General features: G+C 37.6%; 1 protein-coding gene across 4 annotated transcripts in view; it reads left to right on the top strand.

The window, feature by feature from the left end:
* LOC121652588 (cAMP-specific 3',5'-cyclic phosphodiesterase 4D-like) overlaps positions 1–24,605 on the top strand; it is a 92,415-nt gene that overhangs the window by 16,448 nt on the left and 51,362 nt on the right. For 2 of the 4 annotated variants that reach the window (XM_042005429.1, XM_042005432.1), the window contains exon 3: positions 1,195–1,394. In XM_042005429.1, the coding sequence (XP_041861363.1) occupies positions 1,195–1,394 (200 nt within the window). Of the gene's footprint in view, positions 1–1,194; positions 1,395–4,795; positions 5,220–24,605 lie in introns of those variants that run through there. The other 2 variants (XM_042005430.1, XM_042005433.1) reach the window with 2 other exon arrangements.

The raw sequence follows: 24,605 nt of genomic DNA, 5'->3' as shown, positions 1-24,605 counted from the left end.
TGTATATATATATATACACACACACACACACATATATATATATATATATTTCTGTAAGTCATTTTGTTTAAATACAAGATCACGATTTCATTGAACAATATAACATAAGTGCAAGATTTCATCACACAATAATAAGTTGTTTTAATAGACTTTTGCAGTTTTAGTTACTAAAGTCTCAGTTTCAACACACACACTCTGTCAGCTTTAAAGTTGTGTTTCTATTCAATATGAAATACATTTTAAAAATGTGTATCTGGCACTTTTCCATTAGGTGGGTTAGCTCTTATAAAAAGGGCCCGTGTGGTGTTGCTAGGCAGTAAAGGTGACATTCTTTATGGCTTTCATAATTGTCATTGCTAACCAGAAAAAAACTTCCTGGAAAAAGACATGAGCATATTATTTAACATGCATGAAAATACATACAAAAATTCTTAAGGAAAATGTTTAAATACCCTATTATAAGATTAATCTATCATATATCTTCAGAAACAGATCTAATGCACTATTTCAAAATCAGCACAAAAATCTTAATGGAAATCTGACTAGTTTTTCTAAAGTGTGGCAAAGCAAGCTCTCAGACATGCTGCTGTGGTAAGTTTTCATTAACACCGTTCTTATTCAGTGGCTTTTCTCAAAATGCACACATTAAGAAAGATTTTTCACAAGTTGTAGGCAATTCTGGAGGTGCTTTGCTGTTACATTAGCATTAATTTTCATCTATTTTAGGACTGCACATGCTGATCCTGATGTGATTTATCCAGGAGGTCCACTCCAAAGGACACCTGCAACAGTTCTTTTTTTCTCAGTTTTTACATAATTATTGCTTTTGTGGATTCATGAACACATGACTTTCATGGACAACACAACTTTGAAAGGTTTTTTTTCAACAGTGCATTTTCTAATGAGCTTTAGTAATTTCTTAAGCATTTATAGACCATGCAGTTTTTCTTGAGAAAAGCAGCATGCTTTTGTTTACTCTCAGTTTTATTTCTGTTCAAACTGCATATGACTTTGTGTCAATAAATAAGTCAAACATGTTATTTGTGTTGTGATCAAACCATATTTTATGATGAAAGTGTGTAATTTTAAAGCGCTCACAAACCTTTTCTTGTCTGTTTAACGAACAGCTGACTGTGAGATTTGGGCACCAATCTTAAGCTATTCTTATTTTGCTTTTTCTGGGGGGGTGTGTAGGGTCGCCGGGAGTCTCTTCCAGCCATCCAGCAAGTGGTGCGGCGGCGTTTCTCGGGCACAATTCTGCTGCCTCCTCTGCGAAGGAGATACTCTCAGGACCACCCATATGACAACCTGCGGCAGCCTGCAGTGCACGGCCTGCCACTAGATCGTCTGGAAGTGCTGTACAGCCGAGCTCTAGCCAGCCATGATGAGCATCGGTCAGTGGCAAACACACTTGGCTTCAGTCTGTCTTCCTTTTATTTTCCCCACTGCAGTAACCAAGAGAAATGATCAGAATCAGTAAAACATAATTAACCCATATGAGGAAATTGCTTTATAACATTTGGCAATTCACCCGAAAAAGGGGAATTTCTCAGGAAATAAATCATTCTATGATATTCAGTGGTTTATTTATCCATCCCCAGTCTCTGTCTACAAGGCACTTGGTCTAGCAGAACACACAATCACCCACAGTCGAGGGAATTTTTCCCATTATCCACTTTCAGGACTGAGCAGGCATTCTAAATATATTTATCTAGTCTTCAGGGGTCTTTCAACTTCAAGCTTTCGCCCCCTCATGCTGCACTACAAAGCAGGAACTGCTGTCTGGTCGGCTGATTTGGAGAACTGATGAGTATCCAGCCCAGCATTGACATATTTACCAAGATATTTGATTGATCATTCCCTGGGATGGAAAATAAACCTTGAGGTCAGCAGGTAGAATTTCCACAGCTCATTAGTTCTGTGTGTTGTGGTCTCCTGTTTCAGGTTCAGTGAAGGTGAACATCATGAAAACAGCAGGTTTTGTGTTTGACCAACTGAAACTTTCTGAGTGACAGTGAAGCAGCAGCTTGGCAGAGATTCGGGTTATAATAAAAGCTTAATTGCAGGAACAGGAAGAAACCTACTGAGAAGCCTAAGATGTGAATCTTTGCCTATCACTCTGCTGCTATACTTCACCCAGACCTGACATAAAATACTCCCATTTCCATGCTTCTATATTTAGAAACATCCTGTGTGTATTGTATGCACTTATTTTTATGCCCATTGCTACTACTAGATCTTAGTTATTGCTATACACTGTATTTTTTAGCTCCTGTCTCTTTAAAGTCTCCCTCCTCATAAATTCATTGTCCTGATTAATCAGCTAATTTTGGATTAGCAGGAATTTCCATACAGTTAACGATAAAATGTCCTGGTAATTTTCTGTCAGGACATTCTCTGTTTTTCTACGGATATTTTTCTTAGAGTGTATATGATGTTTTAAAGCAACACTACAATGTTCTTGACCATAATGCATTATTTATAATGAACTTACTATGTAGATGATAAGATTTGGCTGTCCATATAAAAGATATAAGAACACCTCTATATTTACAGAAAATGAAAAAATTTCAAAGCAGATAATATTTAAAGTTTATCCTGGTGCATAGAGGTCTGTGTGTTTGTGTGTGTGTGTCTCTGAGAAGGTGTGAATCTTGTGTGCGAGTGAAGAGTTGGTGCATGTGTGCAAGTACTGTTGGTGGGGTTGTAAATGTTGAACTACAGGGGAGCTATTGCTTTCACAGCTCTGGGGAAGAAGCTGTCTCTGAGGGGCCGTCCCCACGACGCTGGATTCCAGCAAAACCGCTGAAGTATTTCAGCAAACCACCCTTTCATCCCCACGAAGTCATGGATTAGCCTCCATGAAACCGACCATGTCTGAAGCCAGGTACTAAAGTGGATAGGTTTGAGTCCTCTACCGTCTGCGGTACTGTGCGGACAGCGAAGCCGCACAACTGGAGGATATGACGTCAATGTGATGAACACGCTCCCAATCCACCCTTCCTCAAGTTTTTTATGCTTTATAGTCAAGCATTTTTTTGAAGAAGAAGCTCAACTTCTTTACTAGTCCAAAGAAATGTTTCTCTTTTGCTTTGCAGTGAGTCCTCAGCTATATTCTCTTCTCTGCTTCCGATGTGAACTTCCTGGCAGTGAGTCTTTATCTGTGCATGCGTTGTTTTGCTCTAGCTTTGGAGTGTTACTCTTTAGCACCACCCACAGCCTGCAGTATGTATTACAGCGGTGTCGTGGGGATGTTGAAGCCTTCCTACTAGTTTTTGCCACCGTTTTCACATCGTTTTCACACCTGAACCGGCTTCGGTGCCATGTGGACATGAATCTTTTTGTAGTGGCTTTAAATGTTCCTGTACCGATTTCCTGATGGATACGCTACAAACAGTGCATTGCCTGGGTGGGTGGGGTCGGCTGAAATGTGTCTGGCCCTCTTCTTGACTCAGGTGGTGTAAATGGAGTCCAGATCTGGTAGACGGTGGCCCACAATCCCCTGAGCTGTCCTCACCACACGGGCTCAGTTCCCCTTGTCCTGTGCTGTGCAGCTGCCATTCCACACGGTCACACTAAGACACAGGATGCTCTCAATGGTGGTTCTGTAAAAGTTTACGAGCAGCTGAGAAGAAAGTCTCGTCCGCTTCCACTTCTTGAGAAAGAAGAGCCGTTGTTGAGCCTTCTGCACCAGGTGTGAAGTGTTCACAGTCCAGGAGAGGTCAGAGGAAATGTAGATGCCAAGGAACTTAATGCTGTCCACATGCTCCACTGCCTCAATGTATGCAGAGAGGATTGTGCTAAGTCCTCCTGGACCTCCTGTAATCTACCATGACTTCCCTTGTCTTGTTGATGTTAAGAACCAGATTGTCTTGGAACATCAATACAGGAAATAATTATTTCCTAAAATCTAGACCTTTGTAGTTTTTTTAAGGATGTGCACAAAAGAATGTATGTATGTACAAACAATTTTTAATTCTATATTTATGCTAGTATTTGAAAACCATTTGGGCTGTTTTACAAGTGAGCAAACTAGGCTCAAACACAAACTGCAATCTGGACTCCGACAGCAGGTTAGCACAATGTGCAGATGGTCAATGTTTGACAGGCTACAGCTTCTATTATCGGAGAGAAATGTGTTATAAAAATGTACATTAAATTTTCTCAAAGCTGGTCACTAAAGTGTTAAAACCCTAAATAAGAATACAAGTATTCAGCTGGTAGGGTTTTTTTTCTTTTTACACAGATAGATATTTTGGCTTGGTTTAGCAAGGAGAGCACATAAGCACTAATGATGAGGCTCCATTCAATTTTGGGCCTTCCAGCTGTTGTCAGTGCAGAGCTTTGTCATGGGACACTTGGAAAACAAGAAAATGAATAATTCTTAAGGAAAGTGGTTTCACCAGTGTTTTTCCTGCTTTGACAAGTGAAAAAAAACAGTTATTATTAGAAACTGACTATTTAAATCTCTACAACTGCAGGTTTTTAAGCAGGAACTGTTTTGCATCTGAAGATGAGTAAATAAAAAAATAAAATAAAAGAAGAACAAAATCAGTCACAGTTAACTCCAGTTAGCAAGCATTGTTTTAAAAACAGCATAATGTTGTGTAATGGTCAAAATTGGCATTTTGACAGTTAAGAGCGCGCGACAGACAGGGAAGCAGATGGAGATACCAGGAGGAAGCTGGTTAGGGAAGCAGAGTGAGAGGTGAGGGTGGAGAGAAACGGGTGAGGCGGAGAGCAATAAAAGAGGAAGAGAGACAGGGAGAGTAGCTACTGGCTGAGAAGCTCACAGTCGTTTCAGCACTCCGGCTCGTGGACAGCAGCGCACCATCATGCTGCGCGCAACGCTCTTCTTGTTTTGAAGCGCGCTGTTTCCTCAGTCTTTCAGGCAACTCTTCTGTTCTCTGTACGTTCTCTTTGTTTCATTTTAACCCAATTTAAAAGTCGATTTAGGCAGAAAAAGAATAAGAAAAAAGCCAAAACAAGTAGGCTAACCAACTTAAGAAGAAAATGGAGTGCGCAACGCTGAGCAGAGAAGGAGCAGGGCTCGCTAAGCCGCCCAAACATCTGTGGCGACAGCCCAGGACTCACATACGGATCAAACAACGCTTCAATTCGGACACCGAGCGCTACCTGTGCCGGAACAGGACGCTGGAGAAGCTGCGACCTGGACTGAAGAAACCCCGTATGTCCTGGCCTTCCTCCTTATTAAGACGGTAATATTTTCTTCATCTGAAGCCTCTTAACTGAATGCAGGTTTGTTCGGGAAAAAGTTAAGGGGAAAAAGTTATATAAATAAACTAATAAATAAATAATAATACTTTAGCTATGACAGACTGTTACATTCAGTCAAATATGTAAAATTAGTTGAACAAGGTCATGCTTGTCTTGTCAAGTGTTAATACAAGAGGAAACAGTCAACCAGAAACCATACTGAATACGCTGGGTATGTAGAGAACTGACAAACCACAGAACCACAGAAAAGTTGTTTTCTTTTTTTTTTTTTTTTTTCTTTTTTTTTTTTTGTAGCTTGGATTCGATTTCTCAGGAATGAATTTGTCTACCAACAAATCCCTTCAACACAGTTCCCTATTTTTCCCTGTGTACAATTTTTTTAAACTAAGCTCATTAATCTTCGTTGCCAATGGTTTGAGTGTCTTTCTTCTTGCAATTATCTGACACAAAACCCCATGCTGATTTCAGAGATAACCCCTATCGCTAACATTTCCTTGCAATGTTTCACACTGAATAACTAAAGTGTCTTTTAGAACCCCTTTCTCACACCTGCTTAGATAGTGTTTACATCTATATGTCCCGTTTTTTCTTCTTTATTTGATTTTCTGTAAATGAAGCAGATTTTACTGCCAGCTTAAAAGAACTGAAAGTAAGTGAGAATAGCATTTCACGATGATATGACTGGCAGCATGTTTTGCTGTTCATTCTATTTAAAAGGGCGATCCATTGTTGCACATTAGAGTATTTCTCAGCCAGGATCCTAATCACATATCCGTCATGTTTTCATTATTCCTCTCAAATGCTTCTCATAACTGCTTCCAGTTAACCAGAACCAGGCTGCAGTTCTTGCTTATATCTGCTCTTTATCCAGCTTTTTAACGTGTTATATATGTTTTAGCTAATCTTTCTCCCTCTTATTCTCATTTGTTGCCTTAAGAATTTATACCTAAGATTGACATTTAATGCAGTATATATCTGAAGAAGGCTCTTCTATACACTACAGTTTAAAATGATAGATTTGCACTCTGTCTGGTGTTAGAAAGTCATTGATTTCCATCGACAACTCCTGGTCTTCTGTTGCCTCAGTCAATTTGCCCACAGTCCATTTAATCCTCAGTGGACAGTAAGGGCAATCTTGAGGAGGCGTTTCTATAATTTACACCCATTAAGTTGTATCCTTGAGGATGTTTCATTGCTGATGTGCTTAGTCTACAGCTATATGACAAATTGGACTCATTAGACTTTTAATTTCTGTGCTATTGCTGACTTGTTTTGCTGCTCCATGTAACTTAGGGAGCTTCAGAGTCCCCTAAAATTGAGTAATTTTGCCCTTTCATTTCCCAAATTCTTACCATCATTTAACAAAACATATCATGGTATTTCAGGAGCTTTAATATACCACTGTGATTAAGTGGCGTGTCCTGCAGAGGCTGCCTACCTCTTCTTCCAGCTTGGCTTTATGTTCTGCTTCTTGCGCACTGAGGAAGGAGATGTAAGGAATGGTTTGGCTTGCAGCAAACTCTGTATACTTCATCAGTCAAGCTGATGGAAAGCACTGCTTTCTTTACTTTCTTGCTTGCACACAAACACTGCCAGGGGAGAGACTGATGGCTGGGGTTTGTGCCTCACTTCCTTTTGTGTTTTGGGGTCTTGTGAGAAATTATTGTATTATTTCCTTTGCAGAGACGGCGATTCAGTGCTGTTTCACTTTAACTCAGTTGTTTGAGTTGCACTGCTCAATTCTCACATTATAAATGTGTTACACTCATTTCAACAGTGTTTCCAGAAAGAAAGAAGAGAACTTGTAAAGACCATTAAACATGTTAGTGACTGGTTGCAGCAGAGCCGAGCAAGCATGAAAACCGCTGTCAGTTCAGCTCTGCTCCCCGGACGCCATTCGCTGTCAACAATCAATGCCACAGCTCGTCTCACCTCAGAGCTCATTCACACACAAGCTGGGGTGTTTTGTCTTTATCCCCTAAAGGCGCCCCAAGTAGATAATTACACAAAAGGATTTTTACTTTCAAGCAAGACAAACAGTATTAATATACATACAGTATTTGTGTTAACAGCTTTGCATTAACATAGACTGAGTATGTTGGTTTGTTTATTGACATGCAGCAGATTGATTAGAATCAATTTAACGCTTGCCAGCCCAAAGTCTCCTTGGGTAGATCTTGTAGATTACACACGGAAGAGTTTTCAAGTACTTTAAATACAATAAACACATCACTTGGCTTGTTTACAGGCTTGATGTGTTTTTTCAGATTTATCTGAATTTACTGTTCAGATCTACATGTGGAAAGTCGTTTAGGATCCTCTTGGCGCACAGACACCTTAGATTTTGTTTACACATTTTAGTCTGATGTGTCTTGTGTAGCCACAAATAGTGTAACATATGTACTTTTGCCTTTCGTGTGTCTTCAGCCACCCCGCCACCACATAACAACCAGCAATGAATGCCCTTCAGCTTCATTCATTTCTATTTGTATTAATAGTTTATTTTGGCTTATGCTCACCACATCGGTACTCAGTTTTAAACATAGGAACAGCTTTGATACACATTCAACATAAGTAAAACAGAGGGAATGAAAAACAAAATTATAGTGTAATATTAAATAAATCCAAGTGGTGGTGCGAAAAAGATAAACCTTTTGGTCAGTGCCTGATAAATAAAACTGTTTCTATTGCAGCTACATCAATTTGTAAACATCCAACCTCAGATTACGTGAAGAAAATTCATGGAAAGATGCAGAAGAATATATGTGCACTGACAGGCAATGTGAGAATGTGATGTTGAGATGACACCAGTGTGTGAAAAAGAAATGGAACGAGGAATACAAATGAATGCTCCATTGTAAAACTGCAACTGTGTTACCTCAGCTGCCCTCTTGAGGCTTTCCCTCACCCTCGCTGACAGTGTGCTGCTTCGTATACATCATGCCAGTTCCTTCCCCATGCTGTTCGAAGTCCTGCCAATGTTAATGCTGTCTGTGCTGCATGCTTAGTACTGAGTGGTGACGCTTGTTGTATGTAGGAGTAAGAGCAATGAGTCAGCCAGCGTTATAGCTGCCACCAACAACATCACTGGCACTGCTTTTATGCTTCCCTGAATACATATTTCCTTTTTTTTTTTGTTTCTGAATGCTTGTGATTATATATCATTCCAGATGACTCAGATCGCTTTTAAAAATAAGCCATCTGCAATATAGGTGGATTGAAATGAAGCCACCTCTGAATTGTACCATTGTTTGGAAATAAAAATACAACTTTAAAAGATGGTTTTGAAAGGACATAGTAGATGATTGTTATTTTTTTTTATGAAGAGTGATTTAATGCCAGCGTCGCCTGTTTCTGAGATCAAAATTCATCAGAATTAAATTTAACATCAAATATTGTATTCATTCATTCATTCAATTGTGGGAAATGTGAAGACAATCTGTAATCAGTAATCTGTTTCCTTATAGATCTGTAGTCTGTTTTGATCTGCCAATTAACCATGTGTTTTATGTAATGGTTGGCTCTGTGGGGCTGCTGTCTGGGATGTGCATGTTGCAAAGCTTGCTAGGCTGGTGACAGCTGTGATGTTTGAAGATTAAACTGGAAACACTTCACACACTATGAGAATAGCTTTACTAGATGTAAGCAGTCTCCATCCAAAACTGTAATGTGAGTCTGTGCATGACAGGTGGAAATGGAGGCTGAGCAGCCATTTGGCACAAATTACAAAGATTCCAATTGTTTATGAGATGCAAGCCTTACCAAAGATGTGGAGCAGAACAAGGGCTGTTGTTGTCCACTGCAGATCAAGGCGGAAGACCAGGGGCAGATAATTTAGTTGGAGCTCGAATAACTCCTGCATGTATCAACAAGACTCAAATGGTTGCAGGCAATGAATGTGGCTAAAATTACATGTATGATCATTTCCTACAGAGAAAGAAATTGCAGAATGTCTTAAATGTTTTTTTTTGTTTTTTTTTACACAGTCCACCGTGTTCCTGCGTTGGTGAATAACTCGATTATCCTCCCTCTTTTCCTTAAGAATAGGCTGAATGTTCAGGGATTTAACTCTTTTGTTATGCTTTCCTTAGACTGAGCACATCATCTAATGCAACTGCCAACTTAAATGTGCCTATTTCTGCCTGTTAAGAAGTGCAACTGATGACAAGCTTATAAATGTCACAGAATGTGCAGGTGAGGGAGACAGGCCAGATGCACATTACCGAGTGAGCTGTTACAGTTTCAGGCAAAAGGTCATGCTTCAGGCTGAATTACAATGAATAAACAAATACTACTAACTAAGGCACTTCAGCATCACATTACAGTTGATGGAGACATGTTGGATATTAGGAGGAATTAGCTCATGGCCTTGGCCAAGGAGGGAAGGAGTAGTGAGAAAGAAACTGTGAACCGGACCACTGGTCAACTCAAAACAGGAAGGGCCTGTTTCAAAAGCACTTTTTAATGTCATGACTGTGAAAAATTACACCCGTTGCCATGGAGCTCTGTTTGCCTGGGATAATAGCTTAAAGGGTTTCCCACTAGGTTATTGGAAACGGGGCAGGCTTCTGCATAGAAGAAATGAATGTTATCTACCCAAATTCATGTTAACAAAAGACACAAAGCAGATTGGCTGAATCACTGAGGGAGGAATAGTGGATGTGATGTAGTTGTGTTCAATACCTGCTGCTGAAGCTGACCTTCAGGTGTCAGTTGTGTATATGATGCTTTAGTTGAGTTGCATTAGTTTATCTGCACCATTTAATGCATTTGGTTAAATGATGCAACCACCACAGGGGAGATGAAAAAGGCTGCTGGCTGATATGTGTACAACCGTTAATTAGCAGCCACTGTTTAGTGTTTTTTTTTTTTTTGTTTGTTTGTGTGTTTGTTTGTTTTTTTGTTTGTTTTTTTGGTGTGTGTTTTTCATTCAAAAGAACTAGACTGATAATACAAAAAGAGGCCAATGTATTACATGGGAATATTTTAGTTTATAAAACATATCTGTGATCTAATAAGTTATTATAATGCTTTTAAAAACTGAATCACAGTTTAAGTGATTGTCCAGGATTTTAGAAGAGATCAGTTTTATTTAATACACATTTTCAGAAAAAGATAACTTTATATTAAGTTCCGGTTTGGGGCACGTTCTAAGGAGTTTGAAAAAGAGCTGTTATTAGATTTAGAGTTAAACCACTAGCTGTTGGGCCATTGATTCATTACACTTGCAATTTATTGATAAATTGACAGAGGAAATGTGAAGCTGCCTGCTTCTCTCATCCACAGTGTTAAACCAACACAATTAAAGGGGTCCAGGGAGACAAAGTTCAGACTCTAAGTTTGTGTTTTATCAGGGCTGTTAGCCAGTAACAATTAGTCATGGAGACTGTTGAGATGAGACAAGACATGCTGGAGATGAGCTAAACATACTTTTAAACACTCTTAATGCTTTTATGACCCGACATATAATAATTTTTAGGCAGCTACACTTCTATGATAAACTATTGTTGTGTTAGGGGACCAAGATTGACCATTTAATTTAAATTGCTCTTAATTTTTTTTTTTTTTTCCTGAATGCATTTTGCAGTTATGTTGGCCTGTTTTCTGTTGTCTTATATTTAATAACATTAACTTCTCATTAAGGCTCATAAATCTAGTTATTAACAGGGAACATTACTACATATACAGCATATACATATACATATACATACAGCACATATGACTATATCTGCAAATGATGCATTCAATCATTAATGTAAAGCCAGGTGTTTTTATTCTGCTGATATTTTTATACCTTCATTCAGTTAAGAGTAACTGGAGATGGGAGTTCATGCTTGTGCAGAATGGGGTGGAGGGGATATGGTTTCTATGTGTGTAAACTCGTGTGTCTGTGTGTGGAAGAGACTACACTGAGGTGTGTGTTTTTATTTGCTGTTATATTCTCTGGTCTGTGAAGGCTTTTTAAATTTAAATTTATATAAATGACATGTTTTTAGAATAAAAAGCACTTTGTGTTGCTTTGTGCATGAAAAGTGATTTATAAATCAAAATTTAATATATAATTTAATATAATTTAATATTTAATTGTAGCCAGATTTATTTACTGATGATAAATTTCCATTTTTCACACAGCAATGACATTAAAATACAAATTACCTAAAAGAACATTCTCTTTCTGGAATGCTTTAGGAGGTCACCTTGTACTCTTTCTGGTTAGTGAAAAGCAGGAGGCTATTAAGTTTCATGAAGAAGATTCATAGTGAATGATAAATGAGTTTTATTCTAAGAACAGAGTCTTTGTTTCTCATCTGTAACTCTTTCCTTGGAGGGGTCATAAACTACATTTATTATTTATCTGACAGTGTGATGTTATAGACTGATAAAAACTTACCCCTTTGTTTTGAAATGACATTTATTTTCTTTCAGATTATTACTGTTGTAGGTCATGTGATAAGAAATTATGTTTTTGCAAGATTTTTTTTTTTTTTTACAGCTGTTCTTATTCAAACTCCATTTCAGGAAATATTCTGTACTTAGCGTGATTATTGTGCTTAGAAGTAAATTTAACTTTCTCTATTTATTCATCTTTCTACTGTTTCTCTGTGTTCTAAGTATCATTACTATGTTTTTCTGAAAGTCAGTTTCCTTCTTTAGTTTTTAATTATTATAGTTTGAGGTCACAAACATGAAACAGGAATTCCATTTCCATAGTAAAGGTTTTAAAGGAAAGGTTTGATGGTTTGGGAAATGTGCTCATAAAAGACTAATAGCTTGTAATTATTCAAAGTAAAAAAAAAACTACATCAGCAACCAGCACCAAAGCTGATTACTGGAACATATATTTTTCTTGTTTTATGAACTTCACTAAACTGTTATGGAACAGACATGCTGCAAAGAAACCATTTAAAAAACACTGTCAAGAAATGATCAAACTAATCCTTAAATAAGTTACATTTCAAAATGTAAAAATAGTATTTTATGCAAGCCTTTTTAGTTTCTTTTGCCTTAATAGAAACCCTGTATCTTTGTATGCATTTGTTCTAGCTGGTGCACATGACAACACTGTTGTCATGAGAGAGATCAAACATTTTTTCATGGACTTTGAAACCCACTAACCAAAGCTTCATTACAAATTTATGTGACAGATGATAAATGTGCAGCCATTTCCTTTTTTTGTAATACATTGCAAACACTGCATCATGCCCCGAGGCTTGCACAAATTCATTTTATGTAGATGACCTTTCAGCCTGACACACATAATGAAATTGTTTGTTTCCATGAGCATGTGTGTTGTAGAGGCACATCCATAAATAAATAAATAAGTCTTTGCTGCTTTCTTGCGCCTTCAGTTTTTGCCTTTGGTTGATGGTAAGACTGATGCAGAGCTGCTTTCTCATTTCCCTGGCAGAGCAGTCACTCCTGGCAGAAACAAGTCAGATGTTTGCTGCCTGTTTGATAAACTTGTTTGTTGATTCTACTCAGGATGTGTTATTCATTGGTACCCTTCTGCTTCCTTTGAACAAATTAATCATTGTCTTGATCTCTGCAAAAGAGGAATACGAGATAATGTGAGATTTAATCACAGGTGAAGCATTGATATTAATATTAACAAGCACAGAAAATTGAATTAAGCCTACCTCAATGGAAGAAGGCTCCTGTGTTATTTCCATTTCATCAGTTGAGATCATGGCATCAGAAAACAACTAATTTGGAAGAATAATACTAAACAGTCGTGGCTAATAGCCCATCTTATTACAGCCATGTTTAACATAACCTGTCATCCTCTGAAACCACCTCACAACTAAGTCACCCAGTAGCTCCAAACTTTCTGAGCCACGACTCCCAAGATAACAAACGTTGCTATTCGTGACCCAGAAATGACCGAACTAGCACATTTTGGCCACCCCAAGCTGCTATTTCATGATTTGTGGATCATACCATTAACACAAAAGTGCAGGTGAAAATATTCATTATTACATCAAAGATCAATAGTAAACAAGAACATACAGACAAAGTGGTAAGGTGATGGCTGTATATCCTAACAAGTGCATTCAGTTCAGTTTGCTATGGATCAGGGTATTGTAGGGTATGCAAGTGAGGGTCTTGAAGATGATAATGTTGAAGATGACAACCTGGGCCATGCAGCAGATCTTTTAGTCATTTTAAATTAGTCACCGCCACCACAATCAATCTTTTTATTCAACTACAATATTATCTAAATTGTTCTGTGACCTAAAACAAAACAAACATCACAGATGAACCTCTTCTTCACTTCTTCCCTTGTACAGGGGGGTAGCATTAGATCCGTGCAATACAGAAGGTTTTTGCACACACTAGGAAGCTGCTATCCTAACATGTAGCATACCAAAATGACAGGGAGAGCCTCAGCTGAAAGACTCTACCAAGCATTAGCATCCAAACAAACCTCAGTTAAAACCCCAAGCAGTTATATGGGAATGTAACAAAAACATGAGAACATCATTGTTTATTTTAGAGTTTCAGTAATTTCTCCACTTCAAGCAAACCACACAAACAAAAAACATCGTTAATCATGTCTTACTTGTGCTGTTTTGTGGTCAAAAGTTTTATTCCAGCTCTAAAAAACTGCTGATGTGTTCTCCTATGATTATGAGTCATGAAGATTCTGGTAGTTTCCATGAAGATCAAGGAGGTTTTCTAGTGAAGTATCTTCCAGTGACATACTATCTTGGGCTTCACTTCTTTCTGGATTCTAATGGTGTTTCTAAGGTAAATTTGGGGGCTACCCCTTGATTCTCCTAACTCTGATGACTGATAGAGGCCAAGGGGTTCCTGAGATATTTGCATGTGTAGCACCTCTTTTTAAAGGTCTGTTAAAGTGTTCAGGTTTACTTTTTTTTAGCTTCTTTTTTTTACACAGTTCCTCATCAGACTTTACTAATTCCTAGATGAATTAGGCGGCTATTCTCTGGTTTTCACTGACTGTAATGTGGTTTCCTTTGAGGAGATTACATTAACATTTTCTACTGTGTTCTAAACAAATTTACTCTGATACAGTAACACATATCTTGATTCTGACACTTCTGTAGTAATCTCATATGTCTCAGCTTTCTTTTCAGACCAAGATTATACATAGAGCCCTTGTGACTGTAAAGACATATTTAATTAATTTTGGTATGTCACTTCAGACAGGAGGCAGAAAAAATCTGCCTTGTCTGTGAGGGGTTTAGTACAACATAAGGCACAGGTAGGAAATCAAATATAGAGGGATTTAAGGCCATATAACCATGCCAACCTGAGAAATTTTATTGCTCTACACGAGGACTTATTACCACCATCATCCTTGGTCTTCCGCCCTGTCTCTAAACTGTCTAAATAGTCATTAAAGATTCAGGTGATAATTTTAAATTTGTTGGTCTTGGCTGGTTAGTACTTTTGAAGGTTATACATTATATCAGTGTTTCTAGTGTCTGTCTAGATTATGTTTTTTTAATTGCTTTTAAATCTCACACAATATTGCAGTTAACCAACACCTTGCAGCCATTTTTAAATATGCTGCTGCTGCCACCAGGGAATGAATTTATGATGCCCCAATATCCAGTTTTGTTACTTGTACAATTACCTAGCAATATATTATTATTATTATTTTTATCATAAAATAAACAATGATGATTTTTTGAGCTATACTGCCACTATAAATGCAAGGCTTGAAAAATATCAGAAACTTCATTAATAAGGAGGATAAAGTGATTTTTGGTGGAATTCAATTCACCGCGGTAACAAAGCACATTCGTGCTCATAAACAGCTTCCCTTCCGAGAAAACGCCAAATTCAGATTTTTAATATGGTTTTGACTTCATAATTAATCTATTATGTGTTAAGAAATTAACACATTAATTTCACAGATTAATCTTGTTACATTAATGCATTAATTTTGGCAGCCTCAATAAAAACCCCAAATGTATTTGATAAAGATATTGCAGTTTTGTTTTTTTTTAATTAATTAGCTTTTCTTTTCTTTTTTTTTTACATTGATCCAGCTTATCTTGGGCCCCTTATTTGGGGAAAGTGCGCTCTAGCTCACTTCAGGTCCTTTTGCTCCTTTTTTTTAGCAGGTAAACATTTATACTAAGTTCACTGAGAGGATCTTTATACTTGTTCACTTCTAGAAATAATAAAGTTGTATATATGCATGCAATATCTATCCAGGTCACTTCATATATCTTGATTGCAGACTGCAAACAATGTTGAATAATTTTTCAGCAAACTGTTGCTAAAAGCTGTTGATGGCAGCTCCATTTTTCTTGTTAGGTACAACTTCACTCACACATGAGTTTAAGTTTTTCAACAAATAGACAGAATGTCAGATGTTAAAATCAGGCCTGATGTGGTTTCTGCCGGGCATTAGGTCTATGTAATGTAAATTTAATCAGCATTAGTTCATGTGGGCCAATCAGGTCTCTCTGCACCCACTGAGTTTGCTCCTATTTATTTCCTATTTCAGAAACAACAAGCACCAGAAACAGCACACCATGCTTCTTTTGAAGAGAGACTTTTCAGAAAAATAGCTAATATTCACATACAGTATCTCACAGAAGTAAGTACACCCCTCATATTTTAAAAATATTTTATCATATCTTTTTATAGGTCAACACGTTTGAAACTAAACTTTGACATACAGAATGTCAAAGTTTAGTTTCTATAGTTTGGTGTTCTGTATATCAAAGTTTAATTTCTATAGTGTTGTCCCATGAAAAGATGTAATAAAATATTTGCAAAAACGTGAGGGGTGTACTCACTTCTGTGTGATACTGTATATTCAATGTATTATTTGCAGGCCTCTGCATACAAAGCGTCAACACAGATGACCCTAAAGGTAGTAAGAATAGTACTACATGTCTGCAGAGTCACGATCAGCACATGCACATGGGATCAGGTGTTTACACATTTAAGAGTTATCCCAGTTTCTTCCAAGTCCTGTAAAACTATTTTATCTTTCATTATGTGTCAAACTGCGTCAGTGTGGACACTGCATTGCACCAGTGAACTTTGCAATAAAGAAAAATGATACATAATTTATTATTTATAAAAGCTCCACACTGCACAATGCATATGTTAATTGGCTAATTGATAATTACCTTTGAAAGAAGCTTAGACAACTGAAATTCTATTTGGACAATTATGAATTATGAATACTAAAGAAAACATTTGTGTCTCTTCTATTATTTTTACATCGAATAGTTTTCCAAAGGAGAGTATGCTTAAGATCAAAATTAATCTTAAAGTTTAACTAAGTATCCTTGTTTGAATCAACCATTGTACAACCAACACACAAACCTCAACAGCAATAGTTCCCAAATTATGTCAGAGGCAGTTTGCATACAGCTGAAGCCTCACACTGTCTGCTGCCTGACAGACTGGGAAGGAAACTCACATTTGCTCAGTTTCTTCCTTGTTGCTGTCCTCCCAAACATCAGCAGCCTTGTCACCCTGGCTCAAACTGTGTGGCGCTGCATATCAGTGCATTGTAATCCTGCAGGAAAACCATTATAGAAAAACAGCTACAGTGGAGGACCAGTGGGCTTATTCTGAGTCAGTCTATTGCAATTATTTATGGTTACAGATATAAAGGAAATGAGTTTTAATGAACAAACCCATGCTTTTTGTCATGTGAAGAATTTCTTTTATTATCCCCCCACTGACTGGTGATAGGGTGAATCCACAAGGGGACGCATTACTTGCTCCTTACTCTTTCACATCAAAATACATGTATGTCTGCTGTCTATAAATCCAAAGATTTCAAGGATTTAATGTTTAATTGCCTACAGGGTAATCGAAGGAAGGAGATGTTTCTGATCTTGTTCAAGCTGATTTTTATTATTTGAAATACTCTTAAGGCACTTTTCCCTTTATGTGGGTCATGACCTTACCTATGCATGTCTCAGTAGTTTGCAATCACTCTAGAAAATAGAGTTTCTGATCCATCTGGCAGCAAGAGCGCAAGAGCTTAGCGACTGTGTGCTTGAGTAGATGAGTAAAGCTCTTGTTTTCCATGTGAATTCAGTGCCTACTGGTTCGGTCATTGTACAACAGGTCAGAGAAATGAATGCAGTAGCTCTTGATAAACCCAGATGACTTACCAAACAATCCATTGTGAATCAAACAAAGAATTCTATGTCTGCCCTTTCTTTGACCTCACCTATGTTGGCTCCTCAAGCACAAGCCCTGTTTAATTTGTTTTCTGCCTTTGTAAGTGGTTAAATATCAGAAAAACATGTCGCTCTTGTTCATCATGTTTTCTGGCATCTGAGAGAGCTGTCAGATGGCACACACCTGTGCCAACAGTTCTCAAGCTCGCTGTTACACCATTACGCGATGCATATAATCTTACTCGGTCTATCTATACTGGTTTCAAAGCAGGGGAAGCAAAATGAATACAGTTGATATAAAGTCAAATTAATGAAATTTGTGTTTTAAAATGCTAAAAATAACTGTTAAATTACCTAAGTCTATTTGTGTTGGGCTCAAACAGAGGAATTAAAGTAACATGTTAGTTTTACTTTGTGACTGGTGATTTTAGTTTACAGGTCAGAACCTGTGGCACTTTAGGCCACATCTGCTGTTTATTTTAGACACAGCTAAATCAACAGCTTTTCCTGCTGATTGCCTATTGTTAGAGTCACAGACACCCTCACCCTTCCTCCCTCTATCTATCCTTGCCACATCACACAGCAATAATAGATCTGTAATATTTGTAACTGGTTTAGTTTGACCAGTAATATGACAAGTGTGAACAACAGATTGAACCCAGGAGCAAACAGCAGGCGGTGGCCATTATGACAATGATTCATTTCATCAGTGCAGATCTGTTGTTGTGTTGAGTCGAGGGGAATCACTGTGCTGATTTGTCAAATAGAGGCAAAATGGAATGAGACACGTCTTCCTGTTTAAGCTAAAAGGCCCGGACATTTTCCATTTTAAACTCTCAGTGGTATTAATCTGCTACTGTAAGTTATCTTGTATTACTGTCAGATAAATCTGGATTAACTGAATTTTCAGAGACCAGCAATGACATCGTGTTTGTTGCCTCAAGTGTCTATTTACTGTGTAGAAATCTGGTACTTGTAGGATTAATAACTAAAATAGTAATTAAATTTATTTAAATTCCAACCCCAGTAACAATAGTCATTTAAAGATTCATTAGTGTTGCTTAAAATTATTATTTGATTATTTGGATTATAGGATTTTTTACCATGAAAAAAAAGCTCATATAGCTGTAAATTACAATGGGGTAGAAATCCGTACCTTCGTTGTCATTTCCCCATTTCTTAGCCTCCCAGAAATTCTGCAAAAGCCAGTTTCACATTGCTCTGCCTCTATTTAGTTGTGAGCACTTTTCTAAGCCACCTTTGCCCATTTACAAATGAACCAAACAAGCAGCTTTATCTCGTTTTGGTGTTTGGTTTCACAAATTATTACAGCATTGCAGAATCTAAGGCTGGTACACACTTAAGGAATTTTTTTAATCTGATGAGATTTTTTTATCTGTTCGAGACCTCACACGTGAAGATAAAAAATATGGCATTTAAGAGTTTTGATCGTACCGTGTGTGGTGTGCTCCGATAATCTCATCATAGAACAACACACACACATGACGATTCTGTCCCGCAACTGATCTAGAATCTAGTCCTCCTAGCCGGACATCTGTTGTGATTAAACGTGACCTAAAAATAACAAAGAAGAAGAAACATAGCAACAACCTTGGCAACAACCGGAAAATAAAACACCCAGCATGGACGAGGATATACAAGATGAGGGAATGATAGTGGGCTTGGGACTGTTGTTAAGAGAAAAGCCAGAACGGAAAAAAAAGAACATACTGGAGACAGCGTGAACACAGACTTTATATCCTTCCTTGCTCCCCAGTCAGCTCGCTCTCTGATTGGCACGTCACAATCCATACAGTCACAACTCAGGAGTCGTCAGCTTTCCACACACACATGAAGATATTTGGTCGTAAATATTGAACATGTTCAATACTTCCGATTGTCAACCACGGCCCATTTCGGAGCCAATTATCTGGACGAAATTCGCTCGTAACACACCTCAGACCAAATGAAAAATTTATAGGAAAATCTTTTTAAGACTCAAGATAATCAGGCGTTTGCCGTCCTTGGTCGAGAAGGGGCCAGATCGGGACAAAAACAGCCCGTTAATCTCTACGTGTGTACAAGGCCTGAGGAGGTATAGCTTGTATTGTGGTATATTAAATGGGCGTCTAATAGATCCTTCACACCATCCATCCATCCATCCATCCATCCATCCATCCATCCATCTTTTACTGCTTATCTGAGGTCAGGTCGCAGGGGCAGCAGCTTAAATGAAAAAACGCAGATTCTCCATGAGGGACCTGGTGGGGCATGCCCTGAACACCTCACCAGGTAGGCGTCCAGGATGCATCATAAGTATGTGCCTGAGTCACCTCATCTGCCTCGATCTAGCTCTTGTTCTATCATGACAGACTGATGCAGAGCCCGCATTTTTTAGTATGTATGATTCAGTACCCATCATGTAGGCTTTCAAATCCTGCAGCATCCTAGTCGCATACATCATGTCATTACAATGGGCTTCTTGCATAATTACTGCTGGTGCAGAGAGTCAGTGAGTCCTGATAGATTTGCTGGCGTCTCACAGACTCTCTGCCCTGGGCACAGACTACATGACCACTGCTCTGTATACCAGGAGACCCACAGCTTTAGTGCAGCAATTACAAACAAGAGTGGAGCAATGAGAAAACAAACAGAAAGAAAACAAAAAAGAATTAATTAATGGTCAATGGACATGTCTGCTAACGGCTCATGCCAGCAGCAACCAAGGCTTAGCCTCTGGCCAGGTTCTTTAGGGTGGCCCTACCAGGACTTCCTGCCCCTGCAGAGTGCAGCAATTACTAATGTGTGAAACAGAGAGAAAACAGATAAAAAAAATAAACAAACTGGTTGGCCAACATGCTTCCTCATATTTGTATTGTCTCCTTGTTATGAAGGAGAGCAATTGTTCTTATAATTTGTTTAATGGCAAACCCAGCTGTTTCTGAGTATAATTTAAGTAGCAGTCTAGAGAATGTGAAAAAATAAAATAGGAGGTCCAGTCTTCTCTGGTACATTTAATGGGACACTACAATACTAGAGGAAAAGTAACTCCACTTCTATTTGTAGTTTCATCTCAGTGGATGTGATGTACAGAGTGATGTCTGGTTGGTTATCTTCACAAGACCAAAACACTCTTAAGTAGCTTTTCATCCTTGCTTTTGCTGGTTGCTCCACCTAGCTTGTGCTAACAACTTCTGTATGTAGCTTGTTTCCTGTTTCAATGGGTTTTACAGCTCATGCAAATAAGCTCCAAAGCCTAACCCAGCAAACAATAAGAATTAGTTCCAGCAATTTCAATGCACATTTCTTAAACTGTATGTGTTGTTTGCAGATTCAGTGTGGAAATCCTGAGTCACAGCGTTGATGGTTGGGTCTGCTCAGTCTTGTTTTGTTAAAGTTAAAGTTAAAACCAATTTAGAGATATTAAGAAGGTTAAAAAATATATAATTTTAGCCACAGGAAAATACTGATTACAAAAACAACAGTGATGCCATTCTGCAGGCTTTAGTTTGTTTATTGTGTTCCTCTCTTACAAAATGTAGATACAATATGAAGCTGATTCAGAATGACACTCTTACTGAAATGATTAATACATTTTTTTTTCTAACCTTACGAAATCTGCCCCCTTTAACAGCCAAATTACTGACTGTGAAACCCAAATTCGTGTTGTATTCATTTCACAGTAAGTCTGGAATATTTGCTTGTCACAGCCAAGAATTAAAGTGAGGTCTTTGCCTCCAGAGACTGTCACAGTTTTATTACAATAAAAATTTGTGTTTTTACTTATTCTAAACATAATTAAAGCGAAATTAGGCAAGATTTGTTTGTTTAAATTAGGCCACCTAAACAGCATAAATGCTGCAGAGAGAAGACTGGTTGAGAGGCTGTTGATCCAACATGATGAAATTGTAATCAGCTTAATCAGATCATTTGAGGCTGTGGGCACCGTTCAGAGGAAATGCAGATTAAAATGATTTTAAACAGACGATCACGTTAACTTGCCGTGGAATGCAATTTGTCATATTCAGTTGGAATGACAAAAGTTGTTTCTCAACACCTTTTCTCTCTCAAGATAGAAAGGTGGTACCTCAGAATTCACAGTTTATTGAGGTTGCAGAACTCAGTACGTACAGGAATTGCTTGGGGCAGTTTAATATGATTTCTTCTCTTACAATGATCACTCAAACTTCTTAAAGGGAATGACTGTGTGATCCTTGTCACAGTTGTTCTGTGTTGTTTGCTGTGTGTTTCCTGTCTGGGTCTTTGGCAGAACAGTTGTACTGTGCAAAACTTTCCCCCTTGCTGGTTCTGGTGCTTCAGGAGAGTCTATTTACCACAACTAGCACAGTATGTCATGGTTTTACAGGCAATCCTTTGTACATTTTTAAAAGTTAAGTTCAGTATCTGAGTTACTGCAACATAACTGTTTCTGCCACCATCCCCTTCCTCCAGCTCTTCTATAGAATGTTTAGTAAAATTAATCATTAGCAGGAGTAATTAAAAGTTTTCTTTCAGGCTAGCAATTATACAGATCAAATATTTGTCATGATATTTCAGATGATATTTCAGATGACATCTTTCTTGCCCTTTCACAAGCTTAGCTGTAAGTGTATTGAGCCAGTTTCAGAGTGATTGACTTTGAAATAAATCTGAGTGAACTTTATACAAAGCTCTGGTACAGGAGAAGATGTGTGGCATTTACAGTTTGACTCCTGTTTCTAACCTTTTAGGTAATGGCTATTTCTGTGTCTGGGGATTCCTGAGGCCTCTTGATAGTTTTTTTCCTCTTGCATTCTCACTTTCAGGTTTTTAGTTGACACTGCTGACTAAGTGATCCCACATACACACAACAAAAACTTTCTAAAGCAAAGAAGAAAAGACATGTGCAAAGCACAAATCTTAATCTTGTTTCCACAAACTGCTTTTACCTGTTGGAGTTACGAACAGTGAAAATGATCCATTAATTTATGCAAGCATTCAGCAAAGACTTGGACACGTGCTTTAGTCAAGTTCCAAATCCTGGTTGAGTCCACAGCTGGACTCTATCACATGTGGCCTGAACAGCGGCAGCTGGTGTGGCATTAAGGATGGCTCATTCCATCGAGCAGTTGGAAAAGTTTAATGTAAGATGGGACATAAGCTACAGAGAACTCAAAATTGAGAATTTATTTCTAAATAGTTTTCAGTGCATTTTTCTTAACCTTTTTGTTCACTTAAAATAAACCAGCACCACCTACAAAGCATTGGCTGTCACTTCTGCCATGAACACCTACCAGATACTAACCACCTTATCTTTCTGCATGCTCCTTGTTTACATCTTGCAAATGCGTTCACATCTAAGTGTAACACAATTAAGTGCAATGTTACTGAAATCTGGAAGCCTTGTTTAATATCAGTGTTACCTGAGTTGGTACTTGTTACTGGGCTTGTATGTGACAGGAGTGCTCTGTGAAATGGTTGCATGTTGGTTTTAATGTGCTATGTCGCTTCCGTTCCATGTTTACCACAGAAAGTACAAGCACATTCATTTTTTCTTCTTAATACCATTTTTATATGAGGGAAATGCCCCAAGTATCTTCACACCTCCCAGAAAAGACACTGAATTTTAATATTTCTTTGGTATGTTGTTTTAAGCTACTTAAATTACTTTGATTTCTTTCTAATATTAAATAGACGTGGAATACAAATGAAAATACTACTTTTGTTTAAATTACCTGTAGTTTTCTTACATTAGGCAACATGACTTATTTTTTATGGATTTACACAAACGTGGGAGGGTTTTATGTGTAAGGGTCTCCAAAAGTGAAGAAGTGGTCAAAGTTTGGATGCTGATGTGTTTCTATTTAACTTCTCCATGCTTTAAATGCATTCAAATTAAACAGAAATTATGTTATAATTTAATATAAGTAGATACAGATTTACATCCTGATTCAGTTAAGTCCTAATTTTCATTACAACTGTGGCTGGTGTAAACATGAATACCACTTAACATTTACATAACAGCGTAATTACTATATGAGTGCAGTGAGAAGGGTTTTTTAAAAATGGTAATATGGAGGTAAATTGTGCTTTGATACCTTTGTATCTAGACATAATGTGATTATTTTCCTGTGTTATGTTGAATGTGAAAACTAGCTGGTACCCAGGTTGCCTTATTATTTTCATTTTTAGGCAGTGGAGGCTGATTCAGTTTGTAGATTTTGGTTTATTTCAACCGCTTTATAATTTTCTTTTCCTATATTTTAAAGTTATTCCTCCAGAAATGTACTTTTTTAGTGTTTAATGCAAAAAGTGGAAATAAACTACTTCAGGATGGATGCAGCAACATTTCCCTTAATGTTACATTTATCAAGAGAAGGAAATTGCACACTGAGCCTCCAAATGTCATGATATTTTTTTCACCAACGGAATTAAAAATGCGCTCTCAAAAGGCTGAGAAACCCCTAATGTTCTGACCTTTTAATGACAGCAGCTTCATGGTTTTGCCCAGGGTCTTCATCCCTGAGAGAAGAAGAGTGTGAGCTTCTGGTTTAAACATTATTGATGAACTGCCACATTAGGGACTATTGAAAGGTTTTCTTGTCCCTTGTTTCCTTTTTTGTTGTTTTTATTTATTTATTTAGACAAAATGAATACATATTCAAAAGATTATGCCTCATCTTTTTTCACACACTTTTTTAGAGTTTCATCCTGTAAACGAAACTTTTTAGGATCCATTTCTTGGTGGAATCCATTGAATGCTTTCCCAGATAACTTGAAGGCTGACCACCTTTAGGGCTCTTCTCAGCACCGCTGACAAACAAACACGAAGTGCAAATGAAGCAGCTTGGATGTGTAACTGAACGCTCCTCAGCTTTAGTAACACGTTCAGGTGCTACCTTTCTCACCAGTCAGTGTTGAAACAAGTGTTTTCTAGGTGTGACTGAAGGCTACTGTTTCAGAAGTTTTTTTTTTTAACACCATGCATAGATTCACCTAAAATTACTTACACAATCAAGTCTTACATTAACAAAACAAAATAATTTCAAAGGCAACGATAATTTTCACACTGAATATTTACTTTCTGTTTCTGATCATGTTTGTTTGCTTGTTTTGTTTTTTTTATATATATTTGTATTGAACCACAATTCAAAAGCAATGTCATAATTTTCATTAACTTTTTTATTTATTAATACTTTGGTCAATTTCATCTTTTTTCAGTGACTTCTACTTCTACTTCCTTTTTTAATGGGAGGGTCT

Source organism: Melanotaenia boesemani, chromosome 14 (assembly GCF_017639745.1).
Source record: "Melanotaenia boesemani isolate fMelBoe1 chromosome 14, fMelBoe1.pri, whole genome shotgun sequence".
NCBI classification, from domain to species: domain Eukaryota; kingdom Metazoa; phylum Chordata; class Actinopteri; order Atheriniformes; family Melanotaeniidae; genus Melanotaenia; species Melanotaenia boesemani.
This window is presented reverse-complemented; position numbering and strand designations above follow the sequence as displayed.